Genomic DNA, 22,688 nt, shown 5'->3' on the forward strand with positions numbered 1-22,688 from the left:
CAGCCAAGATTTTGTGTAGTACTCAATGCTTTCTCTTGTATTTTACAAATCGTGTGTGTGTGTGTGTGTGTGTGTGTGTGTGTGTGTGTGTGTGTTGATTAGAAGAAAATCATCTCTGGGGACTTCCCTGGTGGTCCAGTGGTTAGTATTCTGTGTTTCCACTTCAGGAGGCACAGGTTTGATCCCTGGTCAGGGAAGTAGGATCCCGAAAGCCTGGCAAAAAAGCGCGGCCAAAAAACCCAAAACAAACAAACAAACAAAACAAAAATATGGGGTGGTCTTTCCTTTTCGCCGAATGCCGCCAATATGGTGTTTCAGGCGCTTCGTGGAGGTTGGCCAGGTGGCCTACGTCTCCTTTGGGCCTCATGCCGGGAGGCTGGTCGCGATTGTAGACGTTATTGATCAGAATAGGGCTTTGGTGGATGGACCTTGCATTCAAGTAAGGAGACAGGCTATGCCTTTCAAATGCATGCAGCTCACTGACTTCATCCTCAAGTTCCCACACAGTGCCCGGCAGAAGTATGTCTGAGAAGCCTGCGAGAAGGCAGATATCAGTGCAAAGTGGGCAGCCACAAGGTGGGCCAAGAAGATTGAAGCCAGAGAAAAGAAAGCCAGGATGACAGATTTTGATTGTTATAAAGTCATGAAGGCAAGGAAAATGAGGAACAGACTAATCAAGCTTGAAGTTAAGAAACTTCAAAAGGCAGCTCTCCTGAAGACTTCTCCTAAGAAAGCACTTGCTGCTAAGGAGGCAGCTACGGCAGCTGCTGCAAAGGTTCCAGCAAAAAAGATGACCGCTTCGGGTAAGAAGGCTCCAGCCCAGAAGGTTCCTGCCCAGGAAGCTGTAGGCTAGAAGGCAGCACCTTCTCCAAAAGCTCAGAAGGGTCAGAAAGCTCCAGCCCAGAAAGCACCTGCTCCAAAGGCATCTGGCAAGAAAGCATGAGAGCATACGAGGCTGTTATAAACAGAATAAAGGTTCTTTCTGAAAAAAAAAAAATGAGGGGTGGAATAGGGAGGGTGGGAGGGGGCTGCAAGAGGGAGGAGATATGGGGATATATGTATATGTATAGCTGATTCACTCTGTTATAAAGCAGAAACTAACACACCATTGTAAAGCAATTATACTCTAGTAAAGATGTTTAAAAAAAAAGACAAAGGAAAAACTGAAAAAAAAACCCCAAAACCCCAAAAATCATCTCTGATCCAAAACAAAGTTGATAAGACCTGAATAGGGCAGAGGGGTGGAAGGAAGGAGGGGATTTTTAACTTTTAGAACTTTTTATTCAAATGTAGCACACATGCCAAAAAGAAATGCACAGGCCACAAATGTACGTTGCAAAGTGTTCACAACATGAACATGTTTGTATAGCACCCCGATCAAGGACAGAACATCACCAGCCTTCTGAAGCCCCTGCTGTGTCTTCTTCTGTCACTCCCTCTGCCCGCTGCCCCACCCCCACCCCTAGGGTAACCCCTAACTTGACTTTGAATAGCATAGAATCACTGTGCTTGTCATTTGGACTTTTTTTTTTTGAGGTTGGGTGTCCAATTTTATTTTATTTATTTATTAAAAAAATTTTTTATTGGAGTATAGTTGAATTACAATGTTGTGTTAGTTTCAGGTGTGTGGCACAGTGAATCAGTTATACATACACATATATCCACTCTTTTTTTAGATTCTTTTCCCATAGAGGCTGGACTTTATGGCTTCTTTCAGGCAGCACTGGGTTGGTGAGTTTTCTCTTCCCTTGTTCTGGGTGATAATTCTTGTTCATTGTTGTAGAGTTTCTCAACCACTACTAACATTTGAGTCTGAATGCTTCTTGGTGTGTCCCATGCATTGTAGGTTGTTGAGCAGCATCCCTGGCTTCTACACACGGGATGACTGTAACACGTGCCCCTCCCCCCAAGTTCTGACTACCAAAAATGTCTCTAGATGTGGCCAAATGTCCCATTAGGGGTAAAAATCACCCTGGATTGAGAATCACTGAGATATAGTATTCCATTTTGTAAAATCATCACAATTTATTGACACATCCTTTTGTTGGGCACTTAGATGGTTTCCAGTTTGGGGTTATTACAAGCAGAGGTGTTAGGAATATTCTCGTAGGTTTTTCAGTGAAGGTAAGTCCACATTTCCTTTGACTTTATTCCTAGAAGCCATAGAGTAGATGTTGATTCAGCTTTGTGGATCCTGCCAAACAGTTTTCCAAAGTGGTTGTGTCGTTTTACTCTCCTACCAGCAGTGTAGAAGCGTCACTTGGTATGGTCTTTCTCATGTTAGCCATTCTAGTAGGTGTCATGACATTTTGGTTTTAACTGGCGTTTCCCTGATGACTCATGATGTCAAGCATCTTTTTATTTATTGGCCATTTGGAGATTACCTTTTGTGAAAGGCCCATTTTTCCTAGGACATTTCTGCCCTTTTCTTGTTGATTTGTAAGAGCTCTTTATATATGCTGGACATATAGTGGCATCAGGGCCATTTTCACTCTAGTCCCTCTGGTCCCTTTGGCCACCTCCATCACACTGATGTGCCTGGCTGCACTGATCATCAGGTTACATTCTACTCTGGATCTACAGTGACATGATCTCTCTGACCACTGTCGGGGAGACACACTTGAAAGACACAAGTACCTAGAATAAAATCACTGCACTCCTAGCAGGGACAACCACTTCCATAATCTGTATTTACTTCCACAGACAGAGATGTATCTGGAAACAACACACGTGTGTGTCTAATTTATATAAATAGTATCACACTGTACTATCATCACACAACTTATTTTTTGTTTTCACTCAGGAGTATTTTCTTTTAATTTTTAATTAATTAATTAATTAATTAGGCTGTGTTGGGTCTTTGTTGCTGCACGCAGGCTTTCTCTAGTTGTGGTGAGCAGGGGTTACTCTTGGTTTTAGTGCGCGGGCTTCTCATTGCAGTGGCTTCTCTTGTTGCAGAGCATGGGCTCTAGGCATGTGGGCTACAGTAGTTGTGGCACGCAGGCTCAGTAGTCATGGAGCATGGGCTTAGTTGCTCTGCAGCAAGTGGGATCTTCCTGGACCAGGGCTCGAACCCATGTCCCCTGCATTGGCAGGTGGATTCTTAACCACTGTGCCACCAGGGAAGTCTCTCAGCAGTATCTTTTTGAGATCCATTTATATAGAGACAGAGATGAGAGGAGATATTTTTCACTTGTGCATAATATTCCATCACAGGACTATTTTCCTTTCCATTTCTCTACTCCCCCACAGATGGACATTCCAGTGGCTTCTAACTTTTCACTCTTATGAACTTCAACAAAGTCCTTATAGCTGGTTCCTTGGTACTTCTCAGAAAGCTATTCCCTTTTAAAACCCACTCTCCACTTTTCCTGCTGCCTCCACAAGAAACGGTTCAATTGATTGGCCATTTGGAGATGACCTTTTGTGAGGGGCCCATTTCCCCCTTGGGGTTTCTGCCTTTTTCTTGTTGGTTTGTAGGAGCTCTTTATATATGCTGGACCATGGGTCCTTTGTCAGCTATATTTCTGGGGCAGATATTTTGGAAGAAGTTTTGGGAGGCATTCAGGAGGTAAGGTCAACAGATCTAGGTGACCGATTGGAGGAAGGGAGAGGAAGGAGTAGAGAAAGATGTACCAATTTCTGGCTAAGTGTCAGGGTGACTGAGGGGGTCGTTGCTGAGGTGGAATCATGGGAAGAGCCACAGGTGAATAAGGTGCTGGTAGATCTGAAGAGTCACTAGATTTTGACCTGGGGTCCCATGGACAAAGTGGGGCTCCAAAAGGAAGGGCCCCTGGGTGGGCTGCAGACCTCAGAAATCATTTGCAAGATATGCAGTCTTGTGCATTTTCCTGAGAATCTCTAGCTTGGAGCAGGTACAGACATAACACCTTGATTCAGAGCCCCGAACACAACAGGGGTTTATGGGCCAACTGAGGACAGCTGAGGATGTGGCAACAGAATTTTCTTTATTTGCATTAAAATTTTTTTACTTATTGTAAAGCAGAGTTGACTTTTTCCTTTGTTATGTAGTTCTATGCATAATAACATGTGTATAACCATCACCACAGTCAGGATGTAGAACAGTTCCATCACTTGACAAAATTCCCTTGCACTGCTCCCTTTTTTTAAAAGTTAATTAATTAATTTTTGGCTGCATTGGGTCTTTGTTGCTGCACACGGGCTTTCTCTAGTTGTGGCGAGCCAGGGCCACTCTTCATTGCGGTGTGCAGGCTTCTCATTGCAGTGGCTTTTCTTGTTGTGGAGCATGGGCTCTAGGTGCGCAGGCTTCAGTAGTTGTGACTCAAGGGCTCTAGAGGCAGACTCAGTAGTTGTGGTGCACAGGCTCAGTTGCTCTGTGGCATGTGGGATCTTCCCAGACCAGAGCTCGAACCCATGTCCCCTTCATTGGCAGGCAGATTCTTAACCACTGCACCACCAGGGAAGTCCTGCACTGCCCCCTTTGTAACCTCACCCTTCCTCTCTCCCCTGTTTCCCTGGCAACCTCTGATCTGTTCTCTGGCACTAGAGTTTAGTCTTTCTGAGACTGTTGTATAAATGGAATCGCACAGTGTGTAGCTTCTCGAGACTGGTATAAGGGCAACAGGATTTTATTTTATTTTATTTATACATATTTTACTGAAGCATAATTGATTTACAATGTCATGTTAGTTTCAGGTGTACAGCAAAGAGATTCAGTTATACATATATATACACATATATATTCTTTTTCAGATTCTTTTCCCTTATAGTTTATTACAAGTTACTGAATATGGTTTACAGGATTTTATTTATTTATTTATTTATTTTTGGCTGCGTTGGGTCTTCCTTGCTGCACGGGCTTTCTTTAGTTGCGGTGAGCGGGGTCTACTCTTCATTGCGGTGCGCAAGCTTCTCATTGTGGTGGCTTCTCTTGTTGCAGAGCACAGGCTCTATGCACATGGGCTTCAGTAGTTGTGGGTAATGGGCTCAGTAGCTGTGGCTTATGGGCCTAGTTGCTCCGGGGCATGTGGGATCTTCCTGGACCAGGGCTCGAACCTGTGTCCCCTGCATTGGCAGGTGGATTCTTAACCACTGTGCCACCAGGGAAGCCCCCTAGGATTTTATTCTTTTAATAGACTTTATTTATTAGAGTAATTGTAGGCTCACAGCAAAACTGAGTAGGAAGTACAGGTAGTTCCCATATACTCCCTGCACCCAGCCCCACATGACCAGCCTTCTCCACTATCAACATGGCACTGAAGAAGTGCCTTTGTTACAATCAATGAACCTACATTGACACATCATAACCATCCCAAGTCCCTAGTTGACTTTAGGGTTCACTCTTGGTATTGTTCATTCTATGGGTACAAATGTATAATGACATGCACCCACCATTATGGCATCACACAGAGTAGTTCCACTGTCCTAAAAATCCCCTGCACTCCGCTTATTCATCCCTCCTTATCCCTCAACTTCTGGTAACCACTGATCTTTTCACTCTTTCTATAGTTTTGCCTTTTCCACGTCATAGAGTTAGAATCGTGCAGAATGTAGCCTTTTCAGACTGGCTTCTTTTACATTTAAGGTTCCTCCATGTCTTGTCTTTTTTTTTCCCCATGGTATGTCTCTTCTTTAATTTTTTCAACAATATTTTGCAGTTTTCAGAATGTAAGTTTTGTACTTCTTTTGTTAAATTTACTCTTAAATATTTTATTTTTTCCATTATATTGTAAATAGAATTAGTTTAAAAATTTCTTTCTCCTGTAAATATAATTAATCCTTCCATGTCTTTTCATAGCTTGGTAGTTCATTTCTTTTTTACAATGAACAGTATTTCCTTGTCTGGATATACCACGGTTTATTTATCCACTCACCTACTGAAGGACATCTTGGTTGCTTCTACATTTTGGCAATTATGAATAAACCTGCAAACATCCGTGTGCAGGTTTTGTGTGGACAGAGCTTTCAACGCACTTGGGTAAATATCAAGGATGGTGACTGTTGGATCATATAGTAAGGGTATGTTTAGTTTTATAAAAACCTGCCAAACCATCTTCCAAAGTGGCTGGACCATTTTGCCTTCCCACCAGCACTGAGTGAGAATTCCTGTTGCTTCACAGGGATTGGGAGGATTATTTTTCTTTTTAGCCATGCTGTTCGGCACATGGGATCTTAGTTCCCTGACCAGGGATCCAACTCGTGCCACCTTGCAGTGGAAGCACAGAGTCTTAACCACTGGACTGCCAGGAAAGTCCTGGCAATGGGATTTTTAATCACAGAAAAATCTAGAAAAAAATATTGCGTTCTACCTGCATGCATCATTTTTTCTTAGAATACTGTATGAAAACACTTTCCATATTGTTAAAAAAAATCTGTGTCATTAGAATAATCTTTCCATGTACTTAAAAGCATTAAACACATTTTTAATGACTGCCTAGCTGATTTGATCATGTTATTATATTGCAGTTTACTTAACTGTGCAATGTAAGCTTTGTGCTAAGTGAATATTAAAATAATGCTACCAGGGGGTGAGGGAGGGATGGATTGGGAGTTTGGGATTAGCATATGCAAACTAATACATAGAGAATGGATAAACAGCAAGAGTCTACTGTATAGCACAGGGAACTACATTCAATATCCTGTGATAAACCGTAATGTAAAAGGATATGAAAAAGAATATATATTTATATATATATCTGAATCACTTTGCTGTATAGCACAAATTAACACAACATTGTAAATCAACTGTACTTCAATAAAATAAATTTTAAAAAAACGCTACCATGAGTATGGTTATGTGTAAATATTTGCCTACTTCTCGTATTTCTTCAGGATGAATTCTCAGAAGTGGAAATACTGGCTTGAAAAAGACAAACACTTTATGATTCTTGGTTCATGTTGCCAAATGCTCTCCAGAAGGCTGTCATTTATACTGAAAGCTGCAAGCCAAAGCAATATTCTGCAATTTTTTAAAAAAAAGTCATGTTTTAAACAGAGAAAAAGATGTTGCATTTTTTAACCAGCAATGAGTATCTTTGAGAATTCCCAAAGTTGACTGTCTTTTCCCTGGTGTATCAGCACTGCTGGTTGGCTTGTTTCACCAGGATGCTTGTGATTTCTCTGTTCACCTTCTCCATCTCTTGGTTGGATGATTCATCAAAATCGATTCATATAAGCTCTTTACATTTTATTTTATTTTATTTTTTAATATGTTTGGTTATATACTAGATACGTTTTTCTTTTATTTATTTACTTGGCTGTGTTGGGTCTTAGTTGCGGCATGCGGGATCTTCGTTGCAGCATGTGGGATCTTTCGTTGTGGCGCAGTCTCTTCTTTGTGGCATGTGGGCTTCTCTCTAGTTGTGGCGTGCAGGCTCAGTAGTTGTGGCGCACAGGCTCCAGAGCGCACGGCCTCAGTAGTTGCGGCGTGAGGGCTTAGTTGCCCTGTGGCATGTGGGATCTTAGTTCCCCGACCAGGGATCAAATCCGTGTCCCCTGCACTGGAAGGCAAATCCTCTTTTTTCTTTTTTTTATAAATGTATTTATTTATTTAATTTTGGCTGTGTTGGGTCTTCGTTGCTGCACACGGGCTTTCTCTAGTTGCAGTGAGCAGGGGCTACTTTTTGTTGCGGTGCGCGGGCTTCTCATTGCAGTGGCTTCTCTTGTTGCGGAGCACAGTCTCTAGGCACGTGCGCTTCAGTAGCTGTGGCACGTGGACTCAGCAGTTGTGGCACACAGGCTTAGTTGCTCTGAGGCATGTGGGATCTTTCCGGACCAGGGATCGAACCTGTGTCCCCTGCATTGGCAGGCACATTCTTAACCACTGTGCCACCAGGGAAGTCCTTGGAAGGCAAATTCTTAGCTACTGGACTAGCTAGGAAGTCCCAAGCTCTTTACATTTTAAAGAGAGATAACCCAGTACATTCCTTCCCCATTTCTCCCACTACTTGTAAGCTTAGAAAGAGATTTGAAACCTCAGAGATTTGAAATCCATTTACTTTTATTTCCTTATGTTTTTTTTTTAGTCCCATGAAAATGTGTAGTTCGATTTTTAGATATTTAACTCTTCAGATCACTTTGTATTCATTAGCAATTGTTGTATAACAAATTATCCCAAAACATAGTGGCTGAAAGCAGCAATAAATATTTCTTATCTTTCCAATTTTCTGTGGATCAGGAGTCTGGGAGTTTCCTGATCCAGTTTGGCTTGGAGGGTCTGGCGAGGGGGTTCTCAGGAGGTTGTAGTCAGAGATGTCATCATCTAAAAGCTTGACTGGATTCACTTTGAAGGAGGCTCACTCATGTGACTGGAGAGTTGGTGCTGGCTGTTGGTGGGAGGCCTCAGCTCCTCACCACCACCTGGGCCTCTCCACAAGGCTGCGTGAACATCCTCACAACATGGCAGCTGGCTTCCACCAGATCAAGCAATCCAAAAGAACAGGGGTGGTCACACGACAGCCTGTAGGTCAAATCTGGCCCACTGCCTGTTTTTATACATAAACTTCCATTATTGGCACAAATGACCGTTTGCTTAAATGTTGTCTATGGCTGCTTTTACAACAGCAAGTCTAGTCGTTGCAACGAAGATTGCACGGCCCTTGGTACACAAAATACTTACTATTTAGCTCTTTACAGAAGAAACCCTGCCAACCCCTACAAAAGACCAAGGCAGAAGCTGCAATGCCATTTATGACCTAGCCATATATGACTGTCCTACAGAATTCCACTGGTCACACAGATCATCCCACCTCTGCTTTAATATGGGGGGAACTTGAATACCAGGAGGTGAGGGTCACAGGGGGCCTATCTTAGAGGCTGACTACCACACCCCTGAAATTTGTTTGCAGTTATTTTTGCAAAGATGCTGGGCTGCCTGCCTGCAATTCATTTTTCCATCTTAATTCCTAAAGAACATTGATTTTGTCTGGGACAACAGTATGCTCAGTTTAAAATGCAAATGTCCTTAGATTCCCTTGGAGCTTGAAGTGGTCATGTGACCCACGTGTGGCCAATGAGATGGAAGTGGACATTGATGGTCAGCTTCTGAAAAGCTATTGTTTTCCTTACTAGAAGGGAAAACCCTGACATTTCTACATTTTTTGCACACAATGCTCCTCTTTCTTTCTTTTTTTAAAAAAATTAATTTATTTATTTATTGGCTGTGTTGGGTCTTTGTTGCGGTGCGTGGGCTTCTCATTGTGGTGGCTTCCCTTGTTGCGGAGCACGGACTCCAGGAATCCGGGCTTCAGCAGTTGTGGCTTGCGGGCTCCAGAGCGCAGGCCCAGTAGCTGTGGCACACGGGCTCAGTTGCTCCGTGGCATGTGGGATCTTCCCAGACATGGGATCGAACCTGTGTCCCCTGCATTGGCAGGCGGATTCTTAACCACTGCACCACCAGGGAAGTCCCAATGCTCCTCTTTCTTGCTGTCTGGGATGTAGTCACAATGTCTGGAAGTGTAGCAGCCATCTTGAGACCATGAGGACAAAAGCCACATGGTTAAGGAATGGTGATGCAAAAAGATGGAAAGAGCCGAAGTCCCAGCAGGCATCATGGAGCCTCCCCAACAATTATAGGCTTTTTAATTTTAGACTTCATGTTACATGAAGAATAGCAAGACTCCTCCTCCTTCCGTTTTTTTGTTTTTCTGTTTGTTTTTTGGTTTTTGCCACACTGAGCGGCTTGTGGGATCCTAGTTCCCCAACTAGGGATCAAACCCAGGCCCCCTGCAGTGGAAGTGCAGAGTCCTAACCACTGGACCACTATGGAATTCTCCCCTCCTTCCCTGTTTTAGTTGCCATTAGGTAGTTTTTTTTGTTTGTTTTTTGGTCAAACATAGTCAGATGCAATCCCAAAGTGGTTCTGCTGTAATATGAGGTTAGGGTCCTTTTTTTCCCTCCCCAATAGGTAACGAATTGTCTTATCACCATTTACTGATCTGTGATACCACCTTCATTGTGCAAAAATCACACAGACACAGACACGCATACACAAACCCACACAAGATTTTTTGGTCCATGGATTCTGTCTCCAATATTATCACTAGAACGATGTTGTTTTAATTATTCTGGCTTTATGATGTGTTTTCATATCCACTAAGACCTCCTTCCTCCTCTTCATTTAGTTTCCATTCAATTATCTTCATCCCTTTATTCTTCTCTGTGACCTTTCGAGTTGGTTTGTCAATCCCCCAACCTCTCTTCACAAGATCTTAAATCAGAGTCTGTATTTAAGGACAGCTTTTTCTTTTCTTTCTTTTTCTTTTTTTTTTTTTGCCATGCTGCATAGTTTGTGGGATCTTAGTTCCCCGACCAGGGATGGAGCATGAAAGCACAAAGTCCTAACCATGGACCAACAGGGAATTCCCAAGGACAGCTTTTTATGTTTCGTGCAGGCAAACTGTTGCCTTCTATCACTGGTTTTATTCTCTAGATTAGTTATGGGGTCTGCAGTGGATCATGCCAGACCCTGTGCCAAGGGCTACTCACCACTATCTTGTTTAATTTACCCAGTCCTCGATGGAAGTAGGTGCTATGATTTTGCCCATTTTACAGATGAGGAAACTGAGGCTCAGAAGGGCTCCCTAAGTTGGCCAGTGTTATGAAGCTAGTAAAGGGGCTAAAGACACCATTCAAACTTGGACACCCAACTCCGAGGGCTGTTTTAACTCCTACATGGTCCGGCCTCCTCTTCGGCATGTCAGTATCCCAGAAAGGTACCATTCTCGCCTGGAGTCAACTCAAGGGGTGGCAAACAGCCTCAGGCAGTTACAGGAGGATGCCAAACTCCCAGAGAGAGGAGCCCAAGAGGCTTGCTGCCCCCTTCCCTCCACCCTTACATCTCCGGCTTCCCAGGGAGACTGAGACAGATTGGGCAGTGGCCAACGCCCCCAGACAGCTGCCAAAAGGAATCCAGAACTTTCCTGGGCAGAGGGAAATATCAGATCCCACAGGGCAGGCAGGCACCTGTTATGCGAGGGGGCAATTGCCAGAGTGCCACCCCTGCAGAGGCCCCAGTGTAAGATGGATTCACCCAAGTCTGGACTCCCACTTCCCGTGACCTCTAACCACTAATGTTTCTACAGTCCTCTCATTTCTCTGTCCTTTTTATCCTCACGACAGCTTTGCCCAAGCCCCTGAACAGGAAGCAGTGAACACATTCATTTACTGAATCAACCGATGTTAATTGAGAAGCTATGATGTGCAAGGGACTGTGCCGGTGATGCATCAGTGAACAAGACTGACCAAGTCCCTCCTCCATGGAGTTGACAGTCTGGTGGACCTTGATGGCTCTTTTCTCTCTGAGCATCATGGAGACCAACAGGCCTCCTCTCCCCACCCCCACCTCACCCCGGAAACTTTTTCCAACAGTGTGTCTGCCGCCACCATCATCTGTCAGTTTGGCCGAGTCTGGATCATCCCATCAATCCATCCATCAGTGGGAACAACTGTCAGGACTTGGGATCCCCCGAGGCTGTGACTGTTGGCAGGTTGGTCGGCTGGCTGCCCGTCAGGTCTGGTTCTATGCCCAGCCAGGGGTCCCCTAAGGAGCAGAGTCCCTGGTATCATCTAGTTCTCAGTCACCTGGTGGCTTTTCAGGGCTGACTCATCCTTGAGGCACTGTGCCCAGGGCCCACGATATTTTTAGGAGCCCATGAAAATGTTTTAAATTTAATTTTTTAAGATCAGAAGAAAAAAATATCATAAATAGGTAGTAATGAATCCAGCCTGGATTGCATTCATTTTTTAAAAATTAAAAAAAATTTTTTTAATTTTTATTTATTTTATTTAACAAATTTTTTTTTTTGGCCATGCCATGCGGCATGCAGGATCTTAGTTCCCTGACCAGGGATCGAACCCGGGTCCTGACCATGAAAGTGCTGAGTCCTAACCACTGGACCACCAGGGAATTCCCTACATTCACTTTTATACCAGTGCATATATATTTAATGGAGGAAGGGGCCCATGAAAGCAAAAGCGCCTAGGGTCCGTTAATGCAGCCCTGGAGCTCTCCTCCCAGGAAAACCTCAGTCCCACCTGTCACCCACACAAGTGTAGAGATTGGGTCTCATCCTGCCCCTGCTCAAAAGTTCTCCAGCACACTCAGAACAAAAACTTCTGTCCTAGTGACCACGGCCAACAAGGCTCCCATCACCTCCCTGCTACTCGCCCCTTCTCTTTCTCTACTCGAACCTCACTGGCCTCCCTGGTGTTTTTCAGTACACTGAGATCCTTTCTGCCTCAAGGCCTTTGCACGTGCTCTTCCCTCTGCCTGGAATACTGGTTCCTAGTTCTTATCATAGTTGAATGTTTCTCATCCTTCAGGTCTCAGTTCAAAAGTCACCTCCTCCAAGAGGCCCTCCCTGATGCCCCCAACAAAAGCAGCCCCCTCCAGTCATATCACTCTGCTTTTGTGTCTCTGTATCACCAGCTGACATTCTCTTGTTTATGTGTCTACTGTCTTTCCTGATTCCTGTTATCTGTTGCTCAGTAACAAGTCACACCCAAACATTATTCTCTCTCATGGTTTTAGGGTTTAACTGGGCTCAGCTGGCTGGTTCTTTTTTTTTATTATTATTATTATTTATTTTTTTATACAGCAGGTTCTTATTAGTTATCTATTTTATATGTAGTAATGTATATATATCAGTGCGAATCTCCCAATTCATCCCACCAACACCCCCACCCCGCTTTCCCCCGACGGTGTCCATACATTTGTTCTCTATATCTGTGTCTCTATTTCTGCCTTGCAAACCAGTTCATCTGTACCACTTTGCTAGATTCCACATATATGGGTTAATATATGATATTTGTTTTTCTCTTTCTGACTTACTTCACTCTGTATGACAGTCTCTTGGTCCATTCACGTCTCTACAAATGACTCAATTTCATTCTCTTTTTATGGCTGAGTAATATTCCGTTGTGTATGTGTACGACACCTCCTTCATCCATTTTTCTGTCAGTGGGCATTTAGGTTGCTTCCATGACCTGGCTATTGTAAATAGTGCTGCAGTGAACACTGGGGTGCATGTGTCTTTTGGAATTATAGTTTTCTCTGGGTATATGCCCAGTAGTGGGATTGCTGGGTCATATGGTAATACTATTTTTAGTTTTTTAAGGAACCTCTATACTGTTCTCCATAGTGGCTGTATCAATTTACATTCCCACCAACAGTGCAAGAGGGTTCCCTTTTCTCCACACCCTCTCCAGCATTTGTTGTTTGTAGATTTTCTGATGATGCCCATTCTAACTGGTGTGAGGTGATACCTCATTGTAGTTTTTTTTTTTTTTTTTTTGCGGTACGTGGGCCTCTCAGCTGTGGCCTCTCCCGTTGCGGAGCACAGGCTCCGGACGCGCAGGCTCAGTGGCCATGGCTCACGGGCCCAGCCGCTCCACGGCATGTGGGATCTTCCCGGACCGGGGCACGAACCCGTGTCCCCTGCATCGGCAGGCGGACTCTCAACCACTGCGCCACCAGGGAAGCCCCCTTCTAGTGTATTTTTCATTTCAGTTACTGTATTGTTCATCTCTTTGTTTGTTCTTTAATTCTTCTAGGTGTTCGTTCTTTAATTCTTCTAGGTCTTTGTTAAACATTTCTGTTATCTTCTCGATCTTTGCCTCCATTCTGTTTTCGAGGTCCTGGATCATCTTCACTATCATTATTCTGAATTCTTTTTCTGGAAGGTTGCCTATCACTACTTCATTTGGTTGTTTTTCTGCAGTTTTATCTTGTTCCTTCATCTGATACATAGTCCTCTGCTTTTTCATTGTCTGTCTTTCTGTGAATGTGGTTTCCGTTCCACAGGCTGCAGGATTGTAGTTCTTCCTTCTGCTGTCTGCCCTCTGGTGGGTGAGGCTATCTAAGAGGCTTGTGCAAGCTTCCTGATGGGAGGGAATGGTGGTGGGTAGAGCTGGGTGTTGCTCTGGTGGGCAGAGCTCAGTAAAACTTTAATCCTCTTGTCTGCTGATGTGTGGAGTTTTTGTTTGGCCTGAGGTGACCCAGCACTGGCACCTACAGGCTCTTTGGTGGGGCTAATGGCAGACTCCGGGAGGGCTCATGCCGAGGAGTACTTCCCAGAACTTCTGCTGCCAGTGTCCTTGTCCCCACCGTGAGCCACAGCCACCCCCCGCCTCTGCAGGAGACCCTCCAACACTAGCAGGTAGGTCTGGTTCAGTCTCCTATGGGATCACTGCTCCTTCCCCTGGGTCCCGATGTAGTGTGTGCCCTCCAAGAGTGGAGTCTCTGTTTCCCCCGGTCCTGTCAAAGTCCTGCAATCAAATCCCGCTAGCCTTCAAAGTCTGACTCTCTAGGAATTCCTCCTCCCATTGCTGGACCCCCAGGTTGGGAAGCCTGACGTGGGGCTCAGAACCTTCACGCCAGTGGGTGGACTTCTGTGGTATAAGTGTTCTCCAGTTTGTGAGTCACCCACCCAGCGATTATGGGATTTGATTTTATTGTGATTGCGCCCCTCGTACCATCTCATTGTGGCTTCTCCTTTGTCTTTGGATGTGGGGTATCTTTTTTGGTGAGTTCCAGTGTCTTCCTGTAGATGACTGTTCAAGCTGGCTGGTTGTTGCTCAAGGTTTCTCAGTGGGTCACAGGCAGGCTGGGACTGGGGTCACTTCCAGGTTCCTGGCTCTCCTGTCTGGTGATTGATGCTGGCTGCCGGCTGGGAGCTCAGCTGGGGTTGTCAAGTGCAACACCTCCCCATGGCCTCTCCATGTGGCTTGGGCTTCCTCACATGATGGAGGCTGGTTCCAAAAGGGAGCATCCCAGGAAGGAGCCACATTGGCATGTATGACCTAGCCTTGTGGTGTAGTGTCACTTCCACCATTCTCTATTGGTTAAGATGGACACAGAGTTCTGCCCAGGGTCAAGAGGAGACCTAGACCCCACTTTTTGTCCAGGGGTGTCAAGTTCACACTAAAGAAGAGCAAGTGGCATGGGAGAGATTGTTCCTCCTGTTTTTGGAGAATGCACATCCAGGAGGGCAGGGTCCTTGTGCCTAGAAAGTGCCTGGTGCACAGTAGGTGCTCACACATCAGGAATTTTTTGCTGAAAAATCCCATGTTCTGAAAAGTCACACATTCAACATAACAGGATATTATTTATATATTTATGTATTAAAATATATAAATAATGTATTGTTTATCTTAGGATATTAATTATAATAATATATTAAATGTAAGTTAAATATTATATTTAATAATAAAAATATTTGGGCAAAAATAGGGTTGAGGGCAGGACACCAAAACCCACAGCACTGGGCTTCCCTGATGGCGCAGTGGTTGAGAGTCCGCCTGCCAATGCAGGGGACACGGGTTCGTGCCCCGGTCCGGGAAGATCCCACATGCCGCGGAGCGGCTGGGCCCGTGAGCCATGGCCGCTGAGCCTGTGCATCCGGAGCCTGTGCTCCTCAACAGGAGAGGCCACAGCGGTGAGAGGCCCGCGTACCGCAAAAAAAAAAAAAAAAAAAAAAAACCCACAGCACTTTGTACCCAGAGTGTTAATAAAGCCAGTAGTCAGGACTTCCCTGGTGGCACGGTGGTTGAGAATCCGCCTGCCAAAGCAGGAGACACGGGTTCGAGCCCTGGTCCAGGAAGATCCCACATGCCACAGAGCGACTTAGCCTGTGCGCCACAACTACAGAGCCTGTCCTCTAGAGCTGTGAGCCACAACTACTGAAGCCTGCACTCCTAGAGCCTGTGCTCCACTGCCACGAGAAGCCCATGCACTACAACGAAAAATAGCCCCTGCTCACCGCAACTAGAGAAAGCCCACACGCAGCAACAAAGACCCAATGCAGCCAAATAAATTGATTAATTAATTAAAAAAAAAGCCAATAGTCATCCTGGTCCAATCCCTACCCCAGGTAAAACTCACCTGGCTTCTGTGCCCCGTCTCTGGCCTCAAACTCAGGGTACCTGCCTTCTCCTTTGAGATGAAAGCATTTGCTCCTAAGAGAGGTCACTTTTAACCTAGTTCAAATCTGATCCAGCCTGTGGATGTCTTCATTAATTTATTTCTTCAAACTAGGGGGAAAATGTCTTTGCAGTGTCTTCACCTGAACTTGAAACTTTCCCAGGTAAGAGAGCAGAAGCTGTAGAGGTTCTTGAGGCCCTAAATCAGCCACAGAGCCCAGCAACAAAACACAGCCATGAATAAAAATAAAAAAGAAATATACAAATGTAAGATAAACACACACACACACACACACACACACACACAGCACAACCATGAAATGCAGTCGTGGAACTCAACATAAAAGCCAGCCGTAAAACCTGGCTATAGAACCCAACACAAAACCCAGCCACGGAATCCAGCCACAAAGCTCAAACATGGAACCCAGCCACAGAATCCAACATAAAACTCGGCCACAGAATTCAACCATGGAACCCAGTCACAAACCCCATTGTAGAATGAAGCCACAGGACCCAGCCACAGAACCCAACATAAAACCCAGCCACAGAACCCAGCCACAAACTCAACAATGGAACCCAGCCACAGAATCCAACAGAAAACTCAGTCACAGAATTCAACCACAGAGCCCAATCACAAACCCCCACTATAGAATGAAGCCACAGGACCCAGCCACAAAACCCAGCCAGAGAACCCAACATGAAACCGAGCCACAAAACTCAGGCATGGAACCCAGCAACTACTCACCCTGAAGGGAGACATTTTTGTAGCTCTTCAGTTTTTCTTTTTAAATAAGATTTTTCTTATTTATGTCGTTAAGACTTTCTCTTTACAAAAAGTGCTAGGAAAGAAACCACGTGTGAACAAACGCTTCTGGGTTACCCCAACGTCCAGCGTCTCTTTATCAATTCCAACCAGGTGACTTACGAAAAGGAAGTCCAAGTTGTAGCACAGCAAGCTGTAATTATGGAAATTGTCAGCGGAGACCCGGATGCCCAGGACCGAACTGCAGAAGCTCATTCAAGCCTCTACGATGCAGCCCAATGCTGTGTCGAGAGGGAAGTGTTGGTGATTCTGCTGCTGCCCAGCTGGGCACGCTCAAGCCAAATTGCTTCCTTGCTTTGCTGTGTGTAAAATGCAGCTCCAAGACCAGCTCTGTCTGTGCAGTTGCCCAGAGCCCCATGCTCAGAAGAAACTTGCACTTCGTTTTATGCTCTACAGCTGCCCTCTGGGAATTTTTTTCCTCCCCAGCTTTATTGAGATCCAACGGGCACGTAACTGTGTACATTTAAGGTATATGATATGTTGATTCAATACACTTGTAAACTGCAAAACCATTACCACCATAGCCATCCCGTCACATAGTTACCATTTCTTTTTTGTGATGAGAACATTTAAGATCCACTCTCTTAGCAACTTTCAAGTATGTGATACAGTATTACTAGCTATAATCACCATGCCAGACGTTAGATCCCAAACCTTTTAATCTTGTAACTAGAAGTTTGTACCCTTTGACCAACATCATCTTCCCATTCCCCTACCCACGCCCCTTATTTTGGTTTCTAAGGCAAAGGCAAGGCAGAGCAGGGTAAGATTCAGGATTGACTTATTTGAATAATTTCAGCCAACTCTGTGGCGTAGGGGCTCTCCCTAGTTGCCTGGTACTTAGCCTCAGGGTGACTAGAGCAGGGGAATGTTGGCTCAGAGTGGAGACCCCAGTAAGGACGTGGTTGTGTTTATGAGTTTTGCATTGGCTGGTTTGCAAAGGAAAGAAAGGTGTGCTCTCCGAGGCAACTGTTCACTATCTCTAGGAATTAGCTAATCTTGGGAGGAGCCTGTCTCCAGGATCAGCAGGGGCCCCGGATGTCAAAGCATAAAAAAATACAGAACATGCAAACGCATGATTAATATAATCTTTCACACTGTGACTCTACTCACCTTTACCCCTTTATCGCTACACCTGTTCCCTGGTCCTGAGCTAGCACATGTGTCCTGTGCCTTCTGTTTCCCTCCTATCTCCATAGCCGCACAAGTCTCTCAGGGAGCCTGAGACCCACGTGTCCTTCGCCTTCCCAGATATGTCCCCAGAACTCATCTCAGCGTTGTCCACCCACCCAGGTAAGGGCCAAAGCATCCTCCTGAATAGCAGCTTCTCCCTCATCCCCTGCCGCCGGCTGACCATCCAGCTCTGTTGGAGATGTCCCCTCTTCACTCCACCAGTGATGCATGCCTTCATTCCATCAACAAATGCGTATCAGCCCCTTCATGCAACAGGCCCTAGGTTCCTGGAGCCACTGCAATGGCCGGGACAGACACGGTCCCTGCCCGAGGGAGCTCATTGTCCCCAGGGACCCAGACACTTGACCTCTGTTTCTACTTTTTTTTTTTTTTGTGTGTGGTACGTGGGCCTCTCACTGCTGTGGCCTCTCCTGTTGCGGAGCACAGGCTCCGGACGCGCAGGCTCAGTGGCCATGGCTCACGGGCCCAGCCGCTCCGCGGCATGTGGGATCTTCCCGGACCGGGGCATGAACCCGTGTCCCCTGCATCGGCAGGTGGACTCTCAACCACTGCACCACCAGGGAAGCCTTGTTACTACTTTTGAACCAGCTTCCTGCCTGGTGCTCCTGACTCAGCCCAGCCCCATACCCACCAGCCACCAGCAGCTAGAGAGATGGCTTTGAAAGAGACAGGATGGCATCCCTCATCCCCACTTAGAATCCCCCAGAGCTGTCCTAGAGCCCTGAAAAGAGCTCATGCTTCTTAGCTGGGGACATAGAGCACTTTGCAAGCTGAACTCGCTAGCCTTCAGGGTGATTCACTCATTCCTTCCTTTTGGTCTTAGGCACCGATCACCACACACACACACACACACACACACACACACACACACACACAGGCCTGCTCCCCCAGGACATCAGAGCCTCACTTGTCCCCAGACCCAAGCCTCCTCTGTGTTCCTCCAGTTCACATGCCCTCTTAGGCATCTCTGGTATCAGATGGGCAAAGAGCAAAGTTTGAGAAGACAAGGTGTGGGTTGAACTGTGGGGACCCAGCCCATCAGTCATTGCAGGTGTGACCCAGCCCTGGGCACAGCCTCAGTGGAGGGCAATTAGAGGCCAGCTATAAAACTGTGAAATGCACATGCCCTTTGGCTCAGCCATCCCATTTCTGGGAATGCATCCTGCAAATAAACTTGCATGTGCAAGGAAATTCAAGAAGAGATTCCTTGCTACGTAATTTGTGGTAGGAAAACATGAATGTCTGCCCACTGTGGTCCAGTTAAATAAAAACAGGGGCCCCTCCACGATATGGGACCCTGTGTAGCTGTCACGTGGGAGGAAGCAGGTCAGGACACACTAATAGAAGTGGCTTAGATGCATGCACTGGGATGGGTTCTTTACCTGTGTTTATGTTTTTTCTTTGCATGTACTGAAACACCACATTTAGATCTGGAAACCAGGTGTAATTCTCCCCCATTTTACGGATGAGGAGGGAAGCTGAGGTGGCATTGAAGGGTTAAATGATCTGCCTGGAGTCCCAGAAGAAGTGACAGAACCAGGAGCTGAATCTGGGCCGTCCACAATGCTAATCTCTGAGTTAGCACACCTCGGTGAATTTGTAAAGGTGTCCAACATCCACCGTTCATTTCAAAAGCACGGAACGGTTTTGTAAAATGTTAGTATTTAGGAGAAGAATTAAATGGAAACACGCCTCCAAGAGATATTTGTACACCCATGTTGATAGCAGCATTATCCACAGTAGCCGAAAAGGTGGAAGCAACCCGAGTGTCCATCGGCAGACAAATGGATCAACAGAACGTGGTCCGTCCATACAATGGAATATTATTCAAGCTTTTAAAAGGAGGAACATTCTGACACCTGCTGCAACATGGATGGACCTTGAGGACGTGACGCTCAGTGAAAGAAGCCAGACACAAAAGGACAAATTCTGTGTGGTTCCACTTACAGGGGGTCCCAAGAGGAGCCAGATTCATAGAGACAGAAAGCAGAATGGTGGGTGCAAGGGCTGGGGGAGGGGATGAGGGAGTTAGCGTTCCATGGGGACAGAGTTTCAGTTTTACAAGATGAAAACAGTTTTGACGATGGATGGTGATGGTTGCACAACAATGTGAATGTACTTCATGCTGTTGAAATGTACACTTTAAAAGTGCCCTTCTTTTGTGTTAGTGCCCCGCTCTGTCCACGGGAGCATCTGTTAGTATTTGCCAATGACAGTATGTAGCAAGGAATGAGTGTGGGCGTTGTTGCCTGAGGCTGCCGGAGGCTGGGCATGGCTGGGGTTGATTTCCAAGATACCTGAGTTTATGCAACTCAGCTGGCACCCAGATCACAGAAGCTCTCCACGTCAGAGAAACCTCAGTATCTGGCCAGCTGGGAACAGGGTAAAGAGGAGGCAGATAGTTTTTTCCCAAAAGAGGGTGTAAGGTTACCTGGTCAGAGAATAGATTCAGGGCAGGGGACCTGGGAAGGGAGGGAAGGGAAGAGTTTTGCCTGCAAGGGCCCCTCTCCCATCCTCGCCCTCCCCTCATCTTTTCCCAGGCAGATTAAAGAGCGCTTAAAAACATTTTTTTAATTGAAGTACAGTTGATTTACAATATTGTGTTAATTTCTGCTGTACAGCAAAGTGATTCAGTTACACATATATGTATACATTCTTTTTAAATATTCTTTTCCATTATGGTTTATCATAGAATATTGAATATAGCTCCCTGTGCTATACAGTAGGACCTTGTTTATCCATTCTATATATGAAAGCTTACATCTGCTAACTCCAACCTCCCACTCCATCCCTCCCTCACCCCCCTCCTCCTTGGCAACCACAACTCTGTTCTCTATGTCTGTGGGTCTGTTTCTGTTTCATAGATAGGTTCATTTGTGTTATATTTTAGAGTCCACATATTAGTGATACCATATGGTATTTGTCTTTCTCTTTCCGACTTACTTCACTTAGTGTGATAATCTCTAGTTGCATCCACGTTGCTGCAAATGGCATTATTTCGTTCCTTTTTATGGCTGAGTAGTATTCTATTGTATATATGTACCACATCTTTTTTGTGTGTGTGTGGTACGCGGGCCTCTCACTGTTGCGGCCTCTCCCATTGCGGAGCACAGGCTCCGGACGCGCTGGCTCAGCGGCCATGGCTCACGGGCCCAGCCGCACCGCAGCATGTGGGATCCTCCAGGACCGGGGCACGAACCCGTGTCCCCTGTATCGGCAGGCAGACTCTCAACCACTGCGCCACCAGGGAAGCCCTGTACCACATCTTTAAAGAGCACTTTTAGTGGGAAATCAGTGCCGAACCACGAACTGCAGGCACAGGTGAGCAGGTGGGCAGGGCAGGGGCTGCAGTGTGGAAAGACCAAGCTCCCAGAGGTTCCTAGAGATCAGAAAAGGCATCAACTTTGCACGCCCACAAGCTGGATCTTCTCAGGGCCCACTGAAGTTTAGACATAGTAGCTGTTGATGATCATGATTATAATTAGTTACAATGTGTCTAAGCTTCCCAATGGAAGGGGCAGGAAGCCCCAGCCAGGGCACAGGCTGTCTTTGTGTAGATTGCAGACAAAAAAGTGTGCCCTCTAAGAGGCAAGAACACACAGGAATCAGAGTGTGGGCTGTGGAGCTGCAGGACAGAGTTCAAATTCCAGCTCTGCCCGTGAATTAGTCAACCTCTTTGAAATGCAAAGTTTACTCTTGTGCAAAATGGGCATGACAGCAACACCAGTTGTGAGGGGCTGTCGCGTGAGTTGGATAATATACATAAAGAAGAAAGGCAGGGCTTCCCTGGTGGCGCAGTGGTTGAGAGTCCGCCTGCTGATGCAGGGGACATGGGTTCATGCCCCGGTCCGCGAAGACCCCACATGCTGCAGAGCGGCTGGGCCCGTGAGCCATGGCCGCTGAGCCAGCGCGTCCGGAGCCTGTGCTCTGCAACGGGAGAGGCCACAACAGTGAGAGGCCCGCGTACCACAAAAAATAAAAATAAAAAACTAAAAAAAAGAAGAAGAAAGGCAGTGCCTGGCACAGGAAAAGTACCTTCTGACTCTTAAGTATTACTTCATGATTGTTATTGTTGATGTATGATGTTTGATACTCAAATGTAACCTCGAATCCCTATGGGGACCCTAGAAGGCAGGGATTATTATTATTTGCATCTTTCAGATGGGAGATCAAGAGTCATGAAGATTGAACCTGAGAGCCTAGAGCTATAGAGTAACGAGTGGGGATTTCATCCAGCCTGCCCATTGCCCCAGACTCAGAGGCCTTCTCCTTGTCCTGGATCAAAGACCCAGACATGGAGGGGAAGCCAGGCATCCGGTCTGTGAATGGCACAAGAAGGGCAGAGTTCACCAGAGTGGATTTTCTGGCCATGGCTAAGCCCCCTAATTCCAGCTACAGTTCTTTTCTCTTTTACTGGGTTCTAGGAAGATGCTTTCTTGTGTCCCTTACCCGGCAGGGCACAACAGTTTTCCAATCCCACCAGCCCCATCCTTCCCGTCTGGAGCTGTGGACAGTGTCCCCAGGGCCTGGGCTATTCTCATGGCCATTCTGGCCACTGAACATGAATTTTCCATTAATTTATCTCCCCAAAATGGTGCTTGTTTTCCAGGAATCTGGGGGGGTGTCATTCACTGGAGCCCCTACTTTGCCCATTTGGCGGATGGACGTTTCTGGAAGGTGAGTGACGACATGTATCCAAAAGTTGAATAAATGGCCTTTGACCCAGAAATTCAACGTTTAGAATTCAATCTTAAGAAAATTATTAAAGACT

The 22,688-nt window shown here is 45.8% G+C and overlaps 1 protein-coding gene across 1 annotated transcript; it reads left to right on the top strand.

Moving 5' to 3' along the window:
• The first annotated feature begins 287 nt into the window (after window positions 1-287).
• LOC308616194 (large ribosomal subunit protein eL14-like) lies at window positions 288-991 on the top strand. The gene is given in 2 exon segments (XM_081232357.1): window positions 288-526; window positions 530-991. Coding segments are annotated over 2 exon segments (555 nt in total). The 5' UTR covers window positions 288-295; the 3' UTR covers window positions 854-991.
• Window positions 992-22,688: the final 21,697 nt, after the last annotated feature.

This window comes from Mesoplodon bidens (genome assembly GCF_964165515.1).
Source record: "Mesoplodon bidens genome assembly, chromosome: 4".
Lineage (NCBI taxonomy): Eukaryota > Metazoa > Chordata > Mammalia > Artiodactyla > Ziphiidae > Mesoplodon > Mesoplodon bidens.